Consider the following 14,379-nt stretch of genomic DNA (forward strand, 5'->3'; position numbering starts at 1 on the left):
TGATGAATTTAACCTCCATGTGCCTCACATGAATAGTAACTAACCCCATCATGTACCTTACACATGAACCCATTATGACTGAGAAACATGATGGGGTTAATTACTATTAATGTGAGGCACATTCAAAATTCATCACACCTCGTGCCTCACATCAGAAATGGAAGAACTTTTTTTTATATATTTTTTTTGTTACGGTTGGTAAAGTATCGTTTTGGTATCGAAATCGCAATACTACACAAAGTATCGGTATCGAAGTCCAAATTCTGGTATCGTGACATCCCTAAATAGAACGCATTACTAAATGGACAATACTTTCGTTATCCAACATCAATGCATCAAAGGCAAAAGGAAGTATAATGCATACATGTTCTGCCGTGCGCTCATAAAAATAAGATCAAATACTCGAACGATACACAAGGGAATGCTCCTATACTAACAAACACATTGGATTCCACCTCCTTACGCAAAAATAAATACAAAACTGTACCCGTATCAACATGCAAGGCAAATTAAAATAGGCCCCCATATAGGATGACACCATCTTCATGTCAAGTAACAGTAAACCAACTGAAGAACGCGGTTGTGTATACGCAGTCCACATAGGATGCAATAAGGCATGCAGCATTACAGACATGTCCGTGCTGATAACTGATATAAGCACTAGTGCTGCAGAAAACATATCAGCTGGGAAGGCGGGGGAGGGGCAGCTTTCAGAGCCGCCATGTGTCCTGGTCATCTGTTTTTAAAGTGCTGCTCATGGCTTTGCCATGTTCTTTTAGCGTTATCAGGCAAATGAAAGACCACCCACAAGTATTTGTTGTAATACACATAAAACATGCACTTTTATAAAATATTATGTATTTTGATGCGTTCGACACTTTTATATGCAAGGCGTTAAATGAGCCAAGAATTTTTTTATATATTTTTTTACATGACGTTTAATTGACTCACACGTGTAAAAAAAATCAAAAACCTGCTATATGCACTAAAAGGCGCCTTTTCTTATTTAAGTCAATGGGAAGCTTTAGACAGATTTTTTTTTAATGTGTATTTTGGCACATAAAATGCACCTAATGCAACTCAGTGTAAAAAATAGACAAACATCTGTAATATGCAAAACAAATTTCATAAGTCACCATAAAACCACAACTAATGATGTAATATCGTACCAGTATTTACGTGGAAGAAGAAAGCAGCTTAGGACACAAATAGCCATAATAATTTTTGTCAAAATAATACCAACTATATGGTTGAGATTTAATCCCTAAGGGTATGTTCATACGGCTTATTTACGGTCATTTTTCGGGCCGTAAACGGCCGAAAAAACGCACGGAAAAAAATCAGAAACAGAACGCCTCCAAACATTTGCCCATGGATTTCAGTGGGAAAAACAGCGCTCTGTTCCAACGGGAAAAAACACAGTCGCGTAAAAAAAAAACAGCCACGAAGAAGTGCATGTCACTTCTTGAGACGTTTTTGGAGCAGTTTATGGACTATAGAAAAACAGCTCCAAAAACAGGTGTAAAAAATGCAGCGAAAAACGCAAGTGGCTTAAAAAACTTCTGAAAATCAGGAGCCGTTTTCCCTTGAAAACAACTCCGCATTTTCAGCCGTTTTTGGTAAAGCGTGTGCACATACCCTTAGAATTAGCGAGACCTGTCAGATACAGTACAGACACAGGGACAAGCAAACCAAGCAGGCACATGTACTTACTGTTCATGGAAGTCCAACATTGGCGGTTCAAACCGTATTGGCCTACAATTCCCTCTGTGTAAGGACACGCTGTGGAGAAAGAGAAAAGCCTGTAATAATAGGCACAATGGAAAGCCCATGTTGTCAGCAGAGAGAAGACGGGTGTATTAGCAAGTTCCTCTCACAATGAAATGCCCAAAGGACTACACTAGTGCTCAAGAAGGGGGAACTTGACAAACTAGTTTGGTTAGAGCAGAAGAAATGCTGCAGCTACTGAACCAAACCGCTTGGTAACCCTGTGTATAGAAACCATGCGGCGCTGGCTTCAGGTCACTTTTGTATCGTATCATTGTGTCCATGCGCCGTTCTTCTGACACATACTACTAAGACATTAAACATACAAATATTTATATGTCTAAGGGAGGCTGGTCATACAAGGGCACAACTAACTGGATGAACTAACTATGGACATAGTCAATACTTGAGACTGTTTAAAAATGTTACATAGTAAATACAGGAATAATATTGTAAAGCAATTACGACATAACCAGAATGTAATAATAGCCCCAAAAATACCAACATGGGGACCGATACATTATTGGTGTCACCATGACTGTACAGCCAAAGGCAGTAATGCGTACACTCTACAATTATATTGTGTAGTCCTCTACGTTCAGGAAACGGTCTTACGCCTCATGCCCACTTCACTTTTGTTCAGTGTGATATACTTTAACGGATAGCACGCTGACACATTCATTTCTATGGGGCCATGAACACTTCCGTTGTGTTAACGGAACCGTGTGGCCGTTCCGACAAAAATAGGACAGGTCCTACCCGTCTGTTTTTGACAAAACAGTCTCGGACATTTCATTCATTTGGTCCGTTGAAACAACGGACTGCACGCGGAAGCCCGTGTGCAGTCTGTGTTTCACAAAACCGTCGTAAGAGAATGTCCCACGGTCAACGGATACATACTGTTTCAGCTGCGTTTTTATTGAACACGTGTTTTTTTCAAGTGTCTCAATGGGAGTTCATCAACCAATATAAAAAATAAAAAAAATGCATGCTAAAAACAGTGTGAACCGAGACGTACAGCTACACTTCCAAGTAGTTTATTGACATAAGATACCATCAACCATGACTAAATACAGATACAATTGATCAGAATCACCATCATTCTAAGAAACTAGTATTGAAAATGTTTACAGTGAAACCTCTGAGACGATCACCCAAAATTCCACAGAAAAACAGTATTTTATGGGGGTGGTCCTCTGTAAGAAAAAATGTAGACAAAATGGTAGTGAAAGTTTGATGCAGTCAAGAATTATGCACAGTACACAAATACCCCAAAATCATTTAATGGATGAACCAGTGTGCACATCGCATACAGTCCAGTATTATGACATTTTTCATCAATTCTATGCATCTGGGCAGTACTGTCCTGCTCTCTGCCCTTTTCCGTCCCCAAAAAACACCCTTCTTCATGTCGGGCTCCAGGATGACTCCATCTGCTTGACAGTCACCAGAATGACTTCCCTATATTTCTCGGTCCCTAGCAAAGCTTCCCTTTCTTCAACTCGAAGCACAGCCTCCTTGTACCCAGCATGGATAACTTGCGTTCCTCCAAATGAAGAAACGCTGGCTCCTCCCCCACCCCGTAGTGGCAGGTTGTGCTGTAACTAATCGCAGGAGCCAAGCTCTGTGCGCAGCGGACATGTGGCATGTGAGCAGAGATTGGAGGTTACCATCATCTGGGCCCTTTTCCCCTCCTTGTCCTCCAATAAGCAATATGCCACATTCAATCAGGGGGTGCATCAGCGCTGGGAAGAAAAGAGTTCCAAAGCTTGGCAGCTGCTTCCCTCCTCTACTCTTAGGGTGTGGATGTGTGTGTTATATACAGTGCCTTGCGAAAGTATTTACCCCCTTGGTGTTTTTCCTGTATTGTTGCCTTACACCCTGGAATGAAGATAGATTTTAAACTTGATTTTATGTAACAGACCTGACAAAATAGTTCAAATCGTTAAAGCGGATTGGGAAAAAAAACAAAAAAAACTGAGACGTTCGGAGTGTATATGTATTCTCCCCTTTGCTATAAAAGCACTAAAAAAGGTCGTGTCAAAACCATTAACTTCGGAAGTGACATAATTAGTAGAATAACGTCTCCCAGTGTACAATGAAAGGGTCACATGACGTCCGTATAATTACACCTGTTCTCTATGGCCACTGAGTCTACAACACCACTAAGCAAGTAACCTCAAGATCAAGGAGCTCTCCAGACAGGTCAGAGACAAGGTTGTGAAGGTGAATAGATCAGGGTTGGGTTATAATAATAAAAAAAAGCATATCCCAAACGTTGAAAGGCCCACGCAGCACTATTAAATCACATCACAACAGAACGGACCAGACAAGGCCGCCCACTAAAACTCACAGACCGGGCAAGGAGGTTCAACAAAGACACCGATAATAACACTAAAGAAGCTCCAAAGATCCACAGCTGAGATGGAAATATCTGTCCATAGAACCACCATAAAACTATACACTCATAGTGAAGTGAGGCGTTTTGGAAGAGTGGCCAGAAAAAAAGCCATTGAATAGAGAAAAACATAAGAAAACACATTTTGAGCGCGCAAAAAGCATGTGAGACTCCCCAAATACATGTAAGAAGGTTCTTTGGTCAGATGACACTAAAATTAGATATTTTGGCCATCAGGGGAAACGCTATGTGTGGGGCAAACCCAACACTTCCCATCACCCCAAGAACACAATTCCCACAGTGAAGCATGGTGGTAGCGGCATCCTGACATGGAGATGCTTTTCATCGGCAGGGACTGGTACACAGGTCAGGATTGAAGGAAATATGGATGCCAGTTAAAACAACGGTCCTCGCATGTATTTCAATGGGGCCATTGTTTCAACGGACCGTGTGAAAGGGTCCATTGAAAAATAGAACATTTTGTTCTGTTTTTACGGATACCCATAGACTCAAGTCTATGGGGATCCATAAAAATGGGACCCGCACGGGGGGAAACGGACGGGAAAAACTGCTGTTTTTCACTTTTGCGTTTCCCCACGTTCGTCTGAATTCGGCCTTAGGGTGTATTCAGATGTTGAGGTGCGGTTAAAACCGAATAAAAATGCATCCAAAAACCGAATTGTGCGGTTACTGAGATTTGATGAGTTTTTCAAGGTGTTTGCGGTTAAACACATGTGGCTATTTTTACCTCACCGCAACGTCTGAACAATACCCTTATGTTTGTAGTAGCTTCAGCTATTTTGTTTCACAGAAAGCTCAGCGTGCAATGCTGTGGTCTCAGCACTAAATTCTCTTTTACTGGTCTCATGAATGCCACACAATGAAGATCAGCTTGGAGTGGAATACATTTGGACAGCTCAGAAGTTGATGATTATGGGAAATCAAACTAACAGCCTTTACATTTCAGCCTGGTTCCTCTTGTAAGGAGTAGCGAAAGGCTCGTAAAAGTGTTAATGAATGCAGTGTTTGGCTGTGACAATGCTGTATATTCATTATTTCAGGCTGGTCATAGAACATACTTTCCAACTGCTGAGGCATCACACTTATCAGAGCTCCAAGACCTAGCAACTGGATTATCAGAAACAGAAAACTGAACCTCCCTCTAAAGTATACAGTGAACGAACCGTGGAGGGAAGGATTGGTTTCTCTTAGATTTTACAAAGAAAGAAGCAGTCCAGTCATAAAAAAAAAAGAGAGAAAACATTTAGATATGGTCTGGGATCCGGGAATTTTTTTTTTTTTTTTTTTTTTTAAGAAGTCAAAATCCTTTATCTGCTTTACACTGATGTTTCTTATAAGAATTCACTTCTTAGACATTCGGTCAATGTTGTTTGATCTTGTATCCCTATTTTATGGAGAGACCGAAGACAATGGTTCGAGAGAAAAAGGGTATGTTCACACAGGACTGATACGCTGCGGAAAAGCGTATCCGACCTAGAATCTGCACAGAATTCTGGGTGAAAGTCTGCATTGAATTTGGTGTCGATTTTCAACCAGATTTGGCAGAAAGCAGAGCAGACTGGGGAAAAAAAGTTCATACTTACCTCCCAGGATTTGCCATAGCGGCACATCCTTGCACCCCACACCATGTCTGCAGCAGTCACAGGAGATGAAACGTCATCCCAGGACCCCAGCAGCATGGAGGAGTACAGCCGGGGTTACAAGCAGCTGTCGCTACGCCATCACCAGGGAGAGGAGAGTATGGACTTTTTATTGTTTTAGCAGGAAATATGTTTTTTTTTTGCTACTTGCTATTTTTGCTGTGGATCCGCAGCTTTTCTGCAACAAATTTGTCTAGTGACAAAATGTCTGACTACAACCGGGACAGAAGAATTCCAGACAACTTCTCAACAACCAGAAAATTAGTTTGTTTGACTTTGAAACCCCTGCAACCTGAAGTTGATGAATGGGCAACCATGTAATTTGGCCCGTGTCTGCTAGAGGGGGAGTCAAGCGCCAAAGAAACTATTCTATGCCGTCCATATGAACTAATAGGGCATGTGGAGAAGGGTTGTTTTAATAAGAAGCTGAAGGCTTGTGCAGTAAATCTCCCATTACGTCAGATACCGTTCAGAAATCATTTTACTAGCATTTTTTCCGCAGTACATTTCTCTGCCGCATGAAAAAAAAAGCTAGGAAAACTGAACTGGTAGAGAGTATATCTCTAGCAAACAGCCTGCCTCAAATGACAGAGATTGGATTGACAGCGGAGAATAGGAAAAAAGTTTGGCACCCGTCTATGCCATTTCCCCATCTCAGCCTGCATTATTAATCAGTTTAGGTGGGGATCAGAACATGCATTTCCCAACGTTCACACTCCCGAAGCTAGTGTGACTGTGTACATAAGAAAATAACTGTAAACGTCTTATGATTATGACCCTAAGTCAACAAAGTCTCCTTGTAAACTACATATGCGTAACTTTCTTGGAATCTATACAAGCAGCATGTTTGCACAAGGGCAGTAGAGCAGAGAACAGGATTAGGTTTCCATATTACATTAGGTAATGATCATATGATGATTGTACACCAGCCAGGTAGGAGGCCTGAAGGGTCCACACCTGTGCCTGCATGTCATACAACGCTGTCTGTTTACAACAGCAACTGGATTAGGAAAGCAACTCAAATACAAAATAAAAAAAATGGCCTCTAAATTATGATCGTACAGCAGAGAGTGAATATTAAAAATACTACGCAATATAAGCCTCTTTAAAACTGCTACACAAGAATCTAAAAAAAAAACACAACCGCTTTACCTCTGTTATATATTGGGACCGTCAGGCTTTATTTTAATGGATAGAATAGCTTACTACCAGAAGGGGGGTAATGTGTTCTTTTTAAGATAAAGGAGGACTAACTTTACAAAGAGAGGGATGTATAAATCGGAATTAGCCTTGGTGGGGGGAGGGGGGATATGCTACTGTGGGGGTGGATTAGTATTGCGGGCAGGTAACATGGGGTCTTGCTGGGGGTCATGGGAAGACTAACTTTGCAGGGGGGACGACAACTAACCTCAATAGGGGTTGTTGGTGTGCGGTCTTGTGGGTGCTAGCATTTTGGGGAGGGGGTTTATATGCCTTTGTACACAGCACATAGGGTGTGTTGGATCCCAAGCTGCCGTTCATCGGACAGTTTTGAAGTTTGGCTTTGTTCGCGGAGCTTTGAGCGACATGTAAATAGCAAGTGAGCTGCTCATAGTTCTAATAACGAGATATAATGCATGTTGTGTTAGGCTGGGTCGCATGCTGTAGTGTACTGCGTAACCAAAAGAACATGCAGCCAAACCAAAACACACTGCAAATTGCTACGGTTTTGCGATGCGGTTATAGTTAGATTTAAATATATCCTACCGATAAACAAACCCTGTGTAGTCTGCTCCTGCAGCCCAACTCCCTTCCTTCAGTCCCCTACTTCTTGTGCCCTAGACAAAACCCCCCATGCACACGAACGGGAGAATTGCGGCCCCATTCATTCCTATGGGGCCATGCCCACGACCGTTGTTTCCACGGTCCATGCATGGCCCCCGGAGCCTGGACCGCAGAAAGAATGGGCAAGCCTTATTACGGCCTTGTTCTGCGGTTCGGGCTCACTGAAAATAACGGCCGCGGCCATTTGCACAGCCCGCAATTTGCGGGCGGCTCACGGCTGACACTCCGTGGCCGGCTGACCCGAAAATCACGGCCGCACACATGGCTACGGTCGTGTGCATGAGGCCTAAGGCTAAGATAAACGACTGTAACCATTTCAATTCTAAAAAGCTATAGTTTATCAAAAACATTCTGATAATCTATTCATCTAACGTGAATCTTGAAAAACAGGTCTCAAGTGAGCGATACCAGATTAACCCCATGGAGACAGCTAGTTTTGGTCTTGCGGACACAGCCTATTTTTTCAAATCTGACATACTGTGATAATATCTTTGGAATGCTTTTACTTATCCAAGCAATTCAGAGATTTTCTCGTGACATATTGTAGTTTATGTTCGTGAAAAAAATTTGATCGAGAAGTTCAATATTTAATTGTGATAAACACCAAAATTGAGAAAACTTGGAAAAAAAATTCTAAATCTAAAGAGGCTCTGTCACCACATTATAAGTGCCCTATCTCCTATATAAGAAGATCTGCGCTATAATGTAGGTGACAGTAATGCTTTTTATTTAGAAAAACGATTTTAAACCACTTTGAGCGATTTTTAGCTTTATGCTAATGAGTTTCTTAATGCCCAAGTGGGTGTGTTTTAGTTTAGACCAAGTGGGCGTTGTACAGAGGAGTGTATGACGCTGACCAATCAGCATCATGCACTTCTCTCCATTCATTTACACTGCACTAGCGATATAGTTATATCGTTATGTGCAGCTACATACACAAATGCTAACATTACTGCAGTGTCATGATAATGAATATACATCACTACCAGCCTGGATGTGAGGTTTATTCAGAATCCTGACATGTCTGTTGTGTCTCTGAGATTCCAGCAAGGCAAGCGTAATCTCGTTTGAAATGACAGGTTACATCGTAATCTCGCGAGATTACGCTTGCGTTGCTGGAATCTCACAGAAAAGATTCAGAAGTGTCAGGATTCTGAGTACACATGAAGTCCAGGCTGGTAGTGATGTATATTCATTATCAGGACACTGCAGTAATGTTATCGTGTGTGTATGAAGCTGCACATAGTGATATAACTAGATCGCTAGTGCAGTGTAAATGAATGTAGAGAGGTGTATGATGCTGATTAGACCAAGTGGGCGTTGTACAGAGCAGTGTATGACGCTGACCAAAGTAAAACACAAGTCCGGAAGCCGCGACCGGAAGTAGTAATCTTACTGTCTGGTCGCGGCTTCCGGTCCACAAGAAAATGGCGCCGGACGTCGCTCGGCCGAAGACCTTCCATTTGGACTGTGTGGGAGCGGCGCATGCGCCGTTCCAACACAGACGGCGTACAGCATAGTGAATGGAACGGGTCCCGTTCGCATTCACTATGGGGCTGTATGTCCCGTATTCTATGTCTGTATGTGTCGTTAAACGACACATACAGAGATGAAAAAAAAATGGCAGCCCCCATAGTGAAGAAAAAGTTCAAAAATAAAAAAAAAGTAAAACACAAACACACAAATAAATAAAAAATGTTTTAATAAAACACTAAAAGCAAATTGATATAAAAAAAATTTCGCGACACCCTTCCTTTAAAGAGACATCATTTTGGAAACTACACCCCCAAGAAATTAATCTAAGGGTATAGTGAGCTTTTTGATCCCCCAGTTTTTTTGCTAAATTTCTTTGAATTAAGCCATAAAAATGAAAATCTAAAAATTTTTGTCAAATAAAACAAACATGCAATGTTTTTATTTTCACAAGAAATGGAGAAAAAAAAACAAAAAAACACCCCAACGTTTGTAAAGCAATTTCTCCCGATTACAGAAATACCCCATTTGTGGTAATAAACTTATGTTTGAACACACGGCAGCCCTCAGACGGTAAGGAGCACTATTTGGCTTTTGGAGCTCAAATTTTGCTGGAATGGTTTTCCGTGCCATGTCGCATTTGCAAAGCCCCTGCGGGACAAAAACAGTGAAAACCCACCAAAAGTGGCCCCATTTTGGAAACTACACCCTTTATGGAATCTATCTAGGGGTATAGTGAGCATTTTGACCTGACAGATTTTTTGGGCAGAATTGGAAGTAGGCCGTGACAACGAAAATCTATATTTTTTTTCCCCATAAAACATAGATTTAGCTTAGATTTTCTCATTTTCACAAGGGCTAAAGGAGAAAAAGCACCCAAATATTTGTAAAGCAATTTCTCCTGAGAATGGCAATACCCCATATGGGGACATAAATTGCTGTTCGTACCCAAGGCAGGGCTTAGAAGGGAAGGAGCATTATTTGGCTTTTAAAGCTGAAATTTTGCTGCAACGGTTTGCAGCTCAATGTCACATTTGCAAAGCCCCAGCGGGACTAAATCAGTGGAAACCCCCCCAAAAGTGACCCCATTTGGGAAACTATACCCCTGAAGGAATTTATTGAGGGGTATCGTGAGCATTTTGACCCCACTGGTATTTTGCAGAATTCAGTGAAATTATGCCGTGAAATTGACTATCAACATTTTCGGAGGTAGCTGAGGGCTTGGAGCAGTGACCGGGGATTGCCGGTGTTTAACGAATACCGACGATCGCCATTACAATGCATTCAGCGGTGAACGCAAGTTGTTTTTTTTTTATCTCCTGTCACCATGAATGTTTGGTGAGAGGAAATTAAAAAAAAAAAACAACTTAATGTTAGGCCCATGCTGCCACTTATCGTGAGGAATTTAACCTCCACGTGCCTCACATTAACAGTAATTAACCCCATCATGTTTCTCAGTCATAATGGGTTAATGTGTGAGGTACATGATGGGGTTAATTACTATTAATGTGAGGCACATGTAGGTTAAATTCATCACACCTCGTGCCCCACAATAAGTCATAGAAAGCAGTTTATTTTATTTTTTTACAGCGTACACATCATAAATGATGCAAAAAATGGTTGTGCAGGTTATTACGGCCGCACCAATACCGAATATGTGTATGTTTTATGTATTGAGACTCATTTTCAGGTTTATTGTAAAAAAGGGGTGTGTATTTTTTTAATTTAATATTACTTTATTTTTTAAACTTTAATGTACTGGCATATATCTATATTACAGTACATTAGCCTATGTACTGATAGGTATGTCCTAACAACTGCCTGTGTACTAAGTATGCCCTAACAGGAAATATGGTAGGACAGCCCTGGGGTCCTTCAATGGACCCTGGGCTGTCTGCCCATATATGGTATGTCGCTCAATCACGTCACAGGAATTCCCTGGGGCATCCGCCTTCTCATTTTCCTCTGAATGCTGCAGTCCGGTGTGATAGCAGCATTCACGGGAAAAACGGCGGAGATGAGAGGTTTCTCTGATCTCTGCGGTAATAGAGCGGGGCTGCGGCTGTGTAATACAGTCATTGCCCCGCTCCTGACAGGAAGTGCGTTCGTGGTCAGCATGAGGAGATGCGGCCGGCGCTGCACTGAAGAAAGAACATAGGGGTGTTTTGTAGTGCGCCCGCCATGTTCTATCTTCAGTGCCGCCGCTCATTAGTGCAGCGCTGGCCGCATCGCATCATCCTGACCCCACGCACTTATCAGGAATCAGGAGCGCGTCAATGAATGTATCGCACAGATGCAGCCCTGCTCTCATACATTCATGTGTTACTATAGTGAGCTGTGATGCCGCACAGCTAAGTATCGAAATCCATGAACTAACGGTATCGAACCGTTTGGGGATGCAAAGTATCGAAACAGTATCGAAGTTTCGATGCATCGTGCATCCCTAATGGACAGTGAAGTCAGGTACTTCTCATGGAGCGGAAACACCGGCCACAGCGCCGGAGAATCCGCTTCAGGAGTAGGGGACTGCTCCAGGAGAAGTCCCTAACGTGACTGTCAATATACAGACAGTGAAGTTAGGGACTTGTCCCTGGAGCGGAATCCCCGGCCACAGCTTCGATAACGCTGTGACCTGGGGATTTAGGGATTCCGCTCCTACACATGCACTTCACACTTTGAGAAGGAGAGAGCGAACGAGCGGCAGAAAGCACGGCCGTCACTCTGATCACATCCGAGTGACAGCCGTGCTTTACACAGCCCCATAGACTTCTATGGGAGCCGTGCGAACGGCTTAAAATAGGGCATGCTCCATTTTTTGATGGCCCTGTTTACCGGACAATCAAAAAAAATAAAAATTTAAAAAATCGGCCGTGTGAATAGCCCCATTTGGGGTCTATTGTTCCTACTGTGGCCATGTGACGGCAGTTCAAAAAATGGCCGTCATACGGCCAGGAATCCCTGTCGTGTGAATAGGGCCTAAATTGAGGATGTATTCCCTTTTTCTTAGGACGATGTCCTGCCACATACAGCGGTTACATTCCTAATTATGTACTGTGATAGGGGCATGATTTTTTTTTAGGAAGATCTCTAATAATCAAGCTGTTCCTTATCAATTGACCATGGGCTTTGTTACAGTTTTGTTCGGGTTTTTACTGGACATAGTACACCCGACAACTCTTCTGGAAATACTTACATCTTGGGGATTAGTGATCCTTTACTACTCCTATAGATGGTTTTGGACACTGCCCCTTTATATATACTTTAACCAATTGGTTGTTTTGTGCACATAGCTTTTCCTACCTTGCCGGGCAGGGGCCTGTTATGGTGTACCGTGACACTTGGCACGTTAGTCCCTCATATAGAGATTGATGGAGCTAAAGAGACGTTGTACAACCAGTCACTGGGTAAAAAAAAAAAAAGGTGGTCATGACAGCCCTGCAGGTGTTCTTCTATCTTGTGAACAAACTGGCGTTTGCCACATAGTTGGATAAATTTTCCTCCATTTTTTGAAGATATTGCTCATCACTCCAGTCCCCGGACTGATTTTATATTAGGACAGACTGCTGTCCACAAGGACATCATAACGGCACAGATGAAGGACAACTGCTTCTTTAGCAAGACAGTCATAAGTACAGGCAAACATCTATAGCGACATGCATCCATTATGAATACAAAGCTTCACTTCTGTTTCGTATTCCGCGCAAATTTATTAATGTGGAATATTTCTAACAAAATAACCTTTTACCACGTCTCCCCAATTTCATGTGGAAATGTAAGAAGAATGTAGAAAACCTATACCCATAGTGTCTGAAAGAATACCCATTATTTCCTCCCTTAAAAAATTTTTTGGCCCGCATGCTCACTACACCACTAGATGAATACCTTCAGGGGGTGTAGTTTTTAAAATGAGGTAATTTCTGTTTTGTTTTTATTTTGTTCAAGCAGCTCAATGCCCCTAAATGCCCCTAAATGCATGATATGGGGCCTAGAATTTTTTTCAATTGTGCCCTGAAGGCCAAAGGGTGCTCCCTCTCTTTTTGGCCCAGCCACACGTCTAGTAAGCAGATCGGGGCCACAATGGGGATATTTTTGAACACAGGAGAAACAAGGTGATAGATTTTGCGGTGTGTTTCCTTATTCTCATGATCGCTTTACAAAGAAATCTGTCTTTAAATTGATACATTTGTGAAAAATGTGGAATTTTATTTATTTTCACCTGCTTTGCATTAAATTTAGCAAAAAATTGTGGGGTCAAAATACTCACTACACCCCTAAATACCTTAAGGGGTCTAGTTGTCTAAACTCGGTGAAACTAGGGGAGTTTCTATCGTTCTGGCAGCTCAAAAAAAAGTAGTCTACTGCGCTATTCTATGCAGCATTAAAAAATGTATATTAGATATACAACGATCAACGGAGGCCAAAAAAAACTCCAGTCTTCTACAGAATAATGAGAGCCTACAGGTACGTCTAACTTATGCGACGGGTGCTTTCACAAAGCATACAAACGTACATGGAAAACGCAGTGTGAAAGGGGCCTAATAATTCTTCAGAATCTAGCAGTTACCATTGTATATCTAAATGAAGGATCTCATTTTTACCACACACTGACACATCCTTACAACAGTTAAGATTAATTTTGGCAGCTCATAAATATTGCCATGAATGATCTCTAATTTAACACCTTCCCGACTGCCCACTGTCTTTTGACGTCAGGCGGTGCGGGTGCTTAGTCTACAGAGACGTCTTTTGGCGTCGCTGTAGATTAAGCTGATGAGCACTCGTGTCAGCGCTCATCCTCTAAGCAGGAGCTGTTACTAACAGCTCCTGATCTTAGAGCAGCCTTCTGAACACAGCTGGGGTCGGCAAACATTCGGACCCCAGCTGTTTAACCCTTTGATTACCGCGGTCCGTGACCGCGGCATGATCAAAGGGAATTCCCCTCTTTGATCGCATCACCGGGATTCCAGTGATGCGATCAAACAATGGGGAATCCCTCTGCAGTCAGCCCTGGGGACCTACAAAGGACCCCAGGGCTGTCTGTTCCGTGTGCCTGCTGTTCGGGCACACTATGTGCTGCCCGATCAGCAGCCTGTGTCATAGTGACAGTGTAATGTATTAGCATACAGAAGTATGCTAATACATTGCAAGTAAAAAATAAAGTTACAAATAAAGTAATCCCTTGATGGGATTAAAAAAAATAAAAAATAAATAAATTAAAAAAAGTCCCAAAAAGAGTCTTTATTTTGTATTAAATAC

The 14,379-nt window shown here is 42.1% G+C and overlaps 1 protein-coding gene across 2 annotated transcripts in view; it reads right to left on the reverse strand.

The window, feature by feature from the left end:
• Positions 1 to 14,379, reverse strand: part of TMEM131 (transmembrane protein 131) — a 218,173-nt gene that overhangs the window by 133,026 nt on the left and 70,768 nt on the right. For both annotated transcript variants that reach the window (XM_075852597.1, XM_075852596.1), the window contains exon 4: positions 1,714 to 1,782. In XM_075852597.1, the coding sequence (XP_075708712.1) occupies positions 1,714 to 1,782 (69 nt within the window). The remainder of the gene's footprint in view (positions 1 to 1,713; positions 1,783 to 14,379) is intronic.

Source organism: Rhinoderma darwinii, chromosome 2 (assembly GCF_050947455.1).
Source record: "Rhinoderma darwinii isolate aRhiDar2 chromosome 2, aRhiDar2.hap1, whole genome shotgun sequence".
In the NCBI taxonomy this organism is placed as follows: domain Eukaryota; kingdom Metazoa; phylum Chordata; class Amphibia; order Anura; family Rhinodermatidae; genus Rhinoderma; species Rhinoderma darwinii.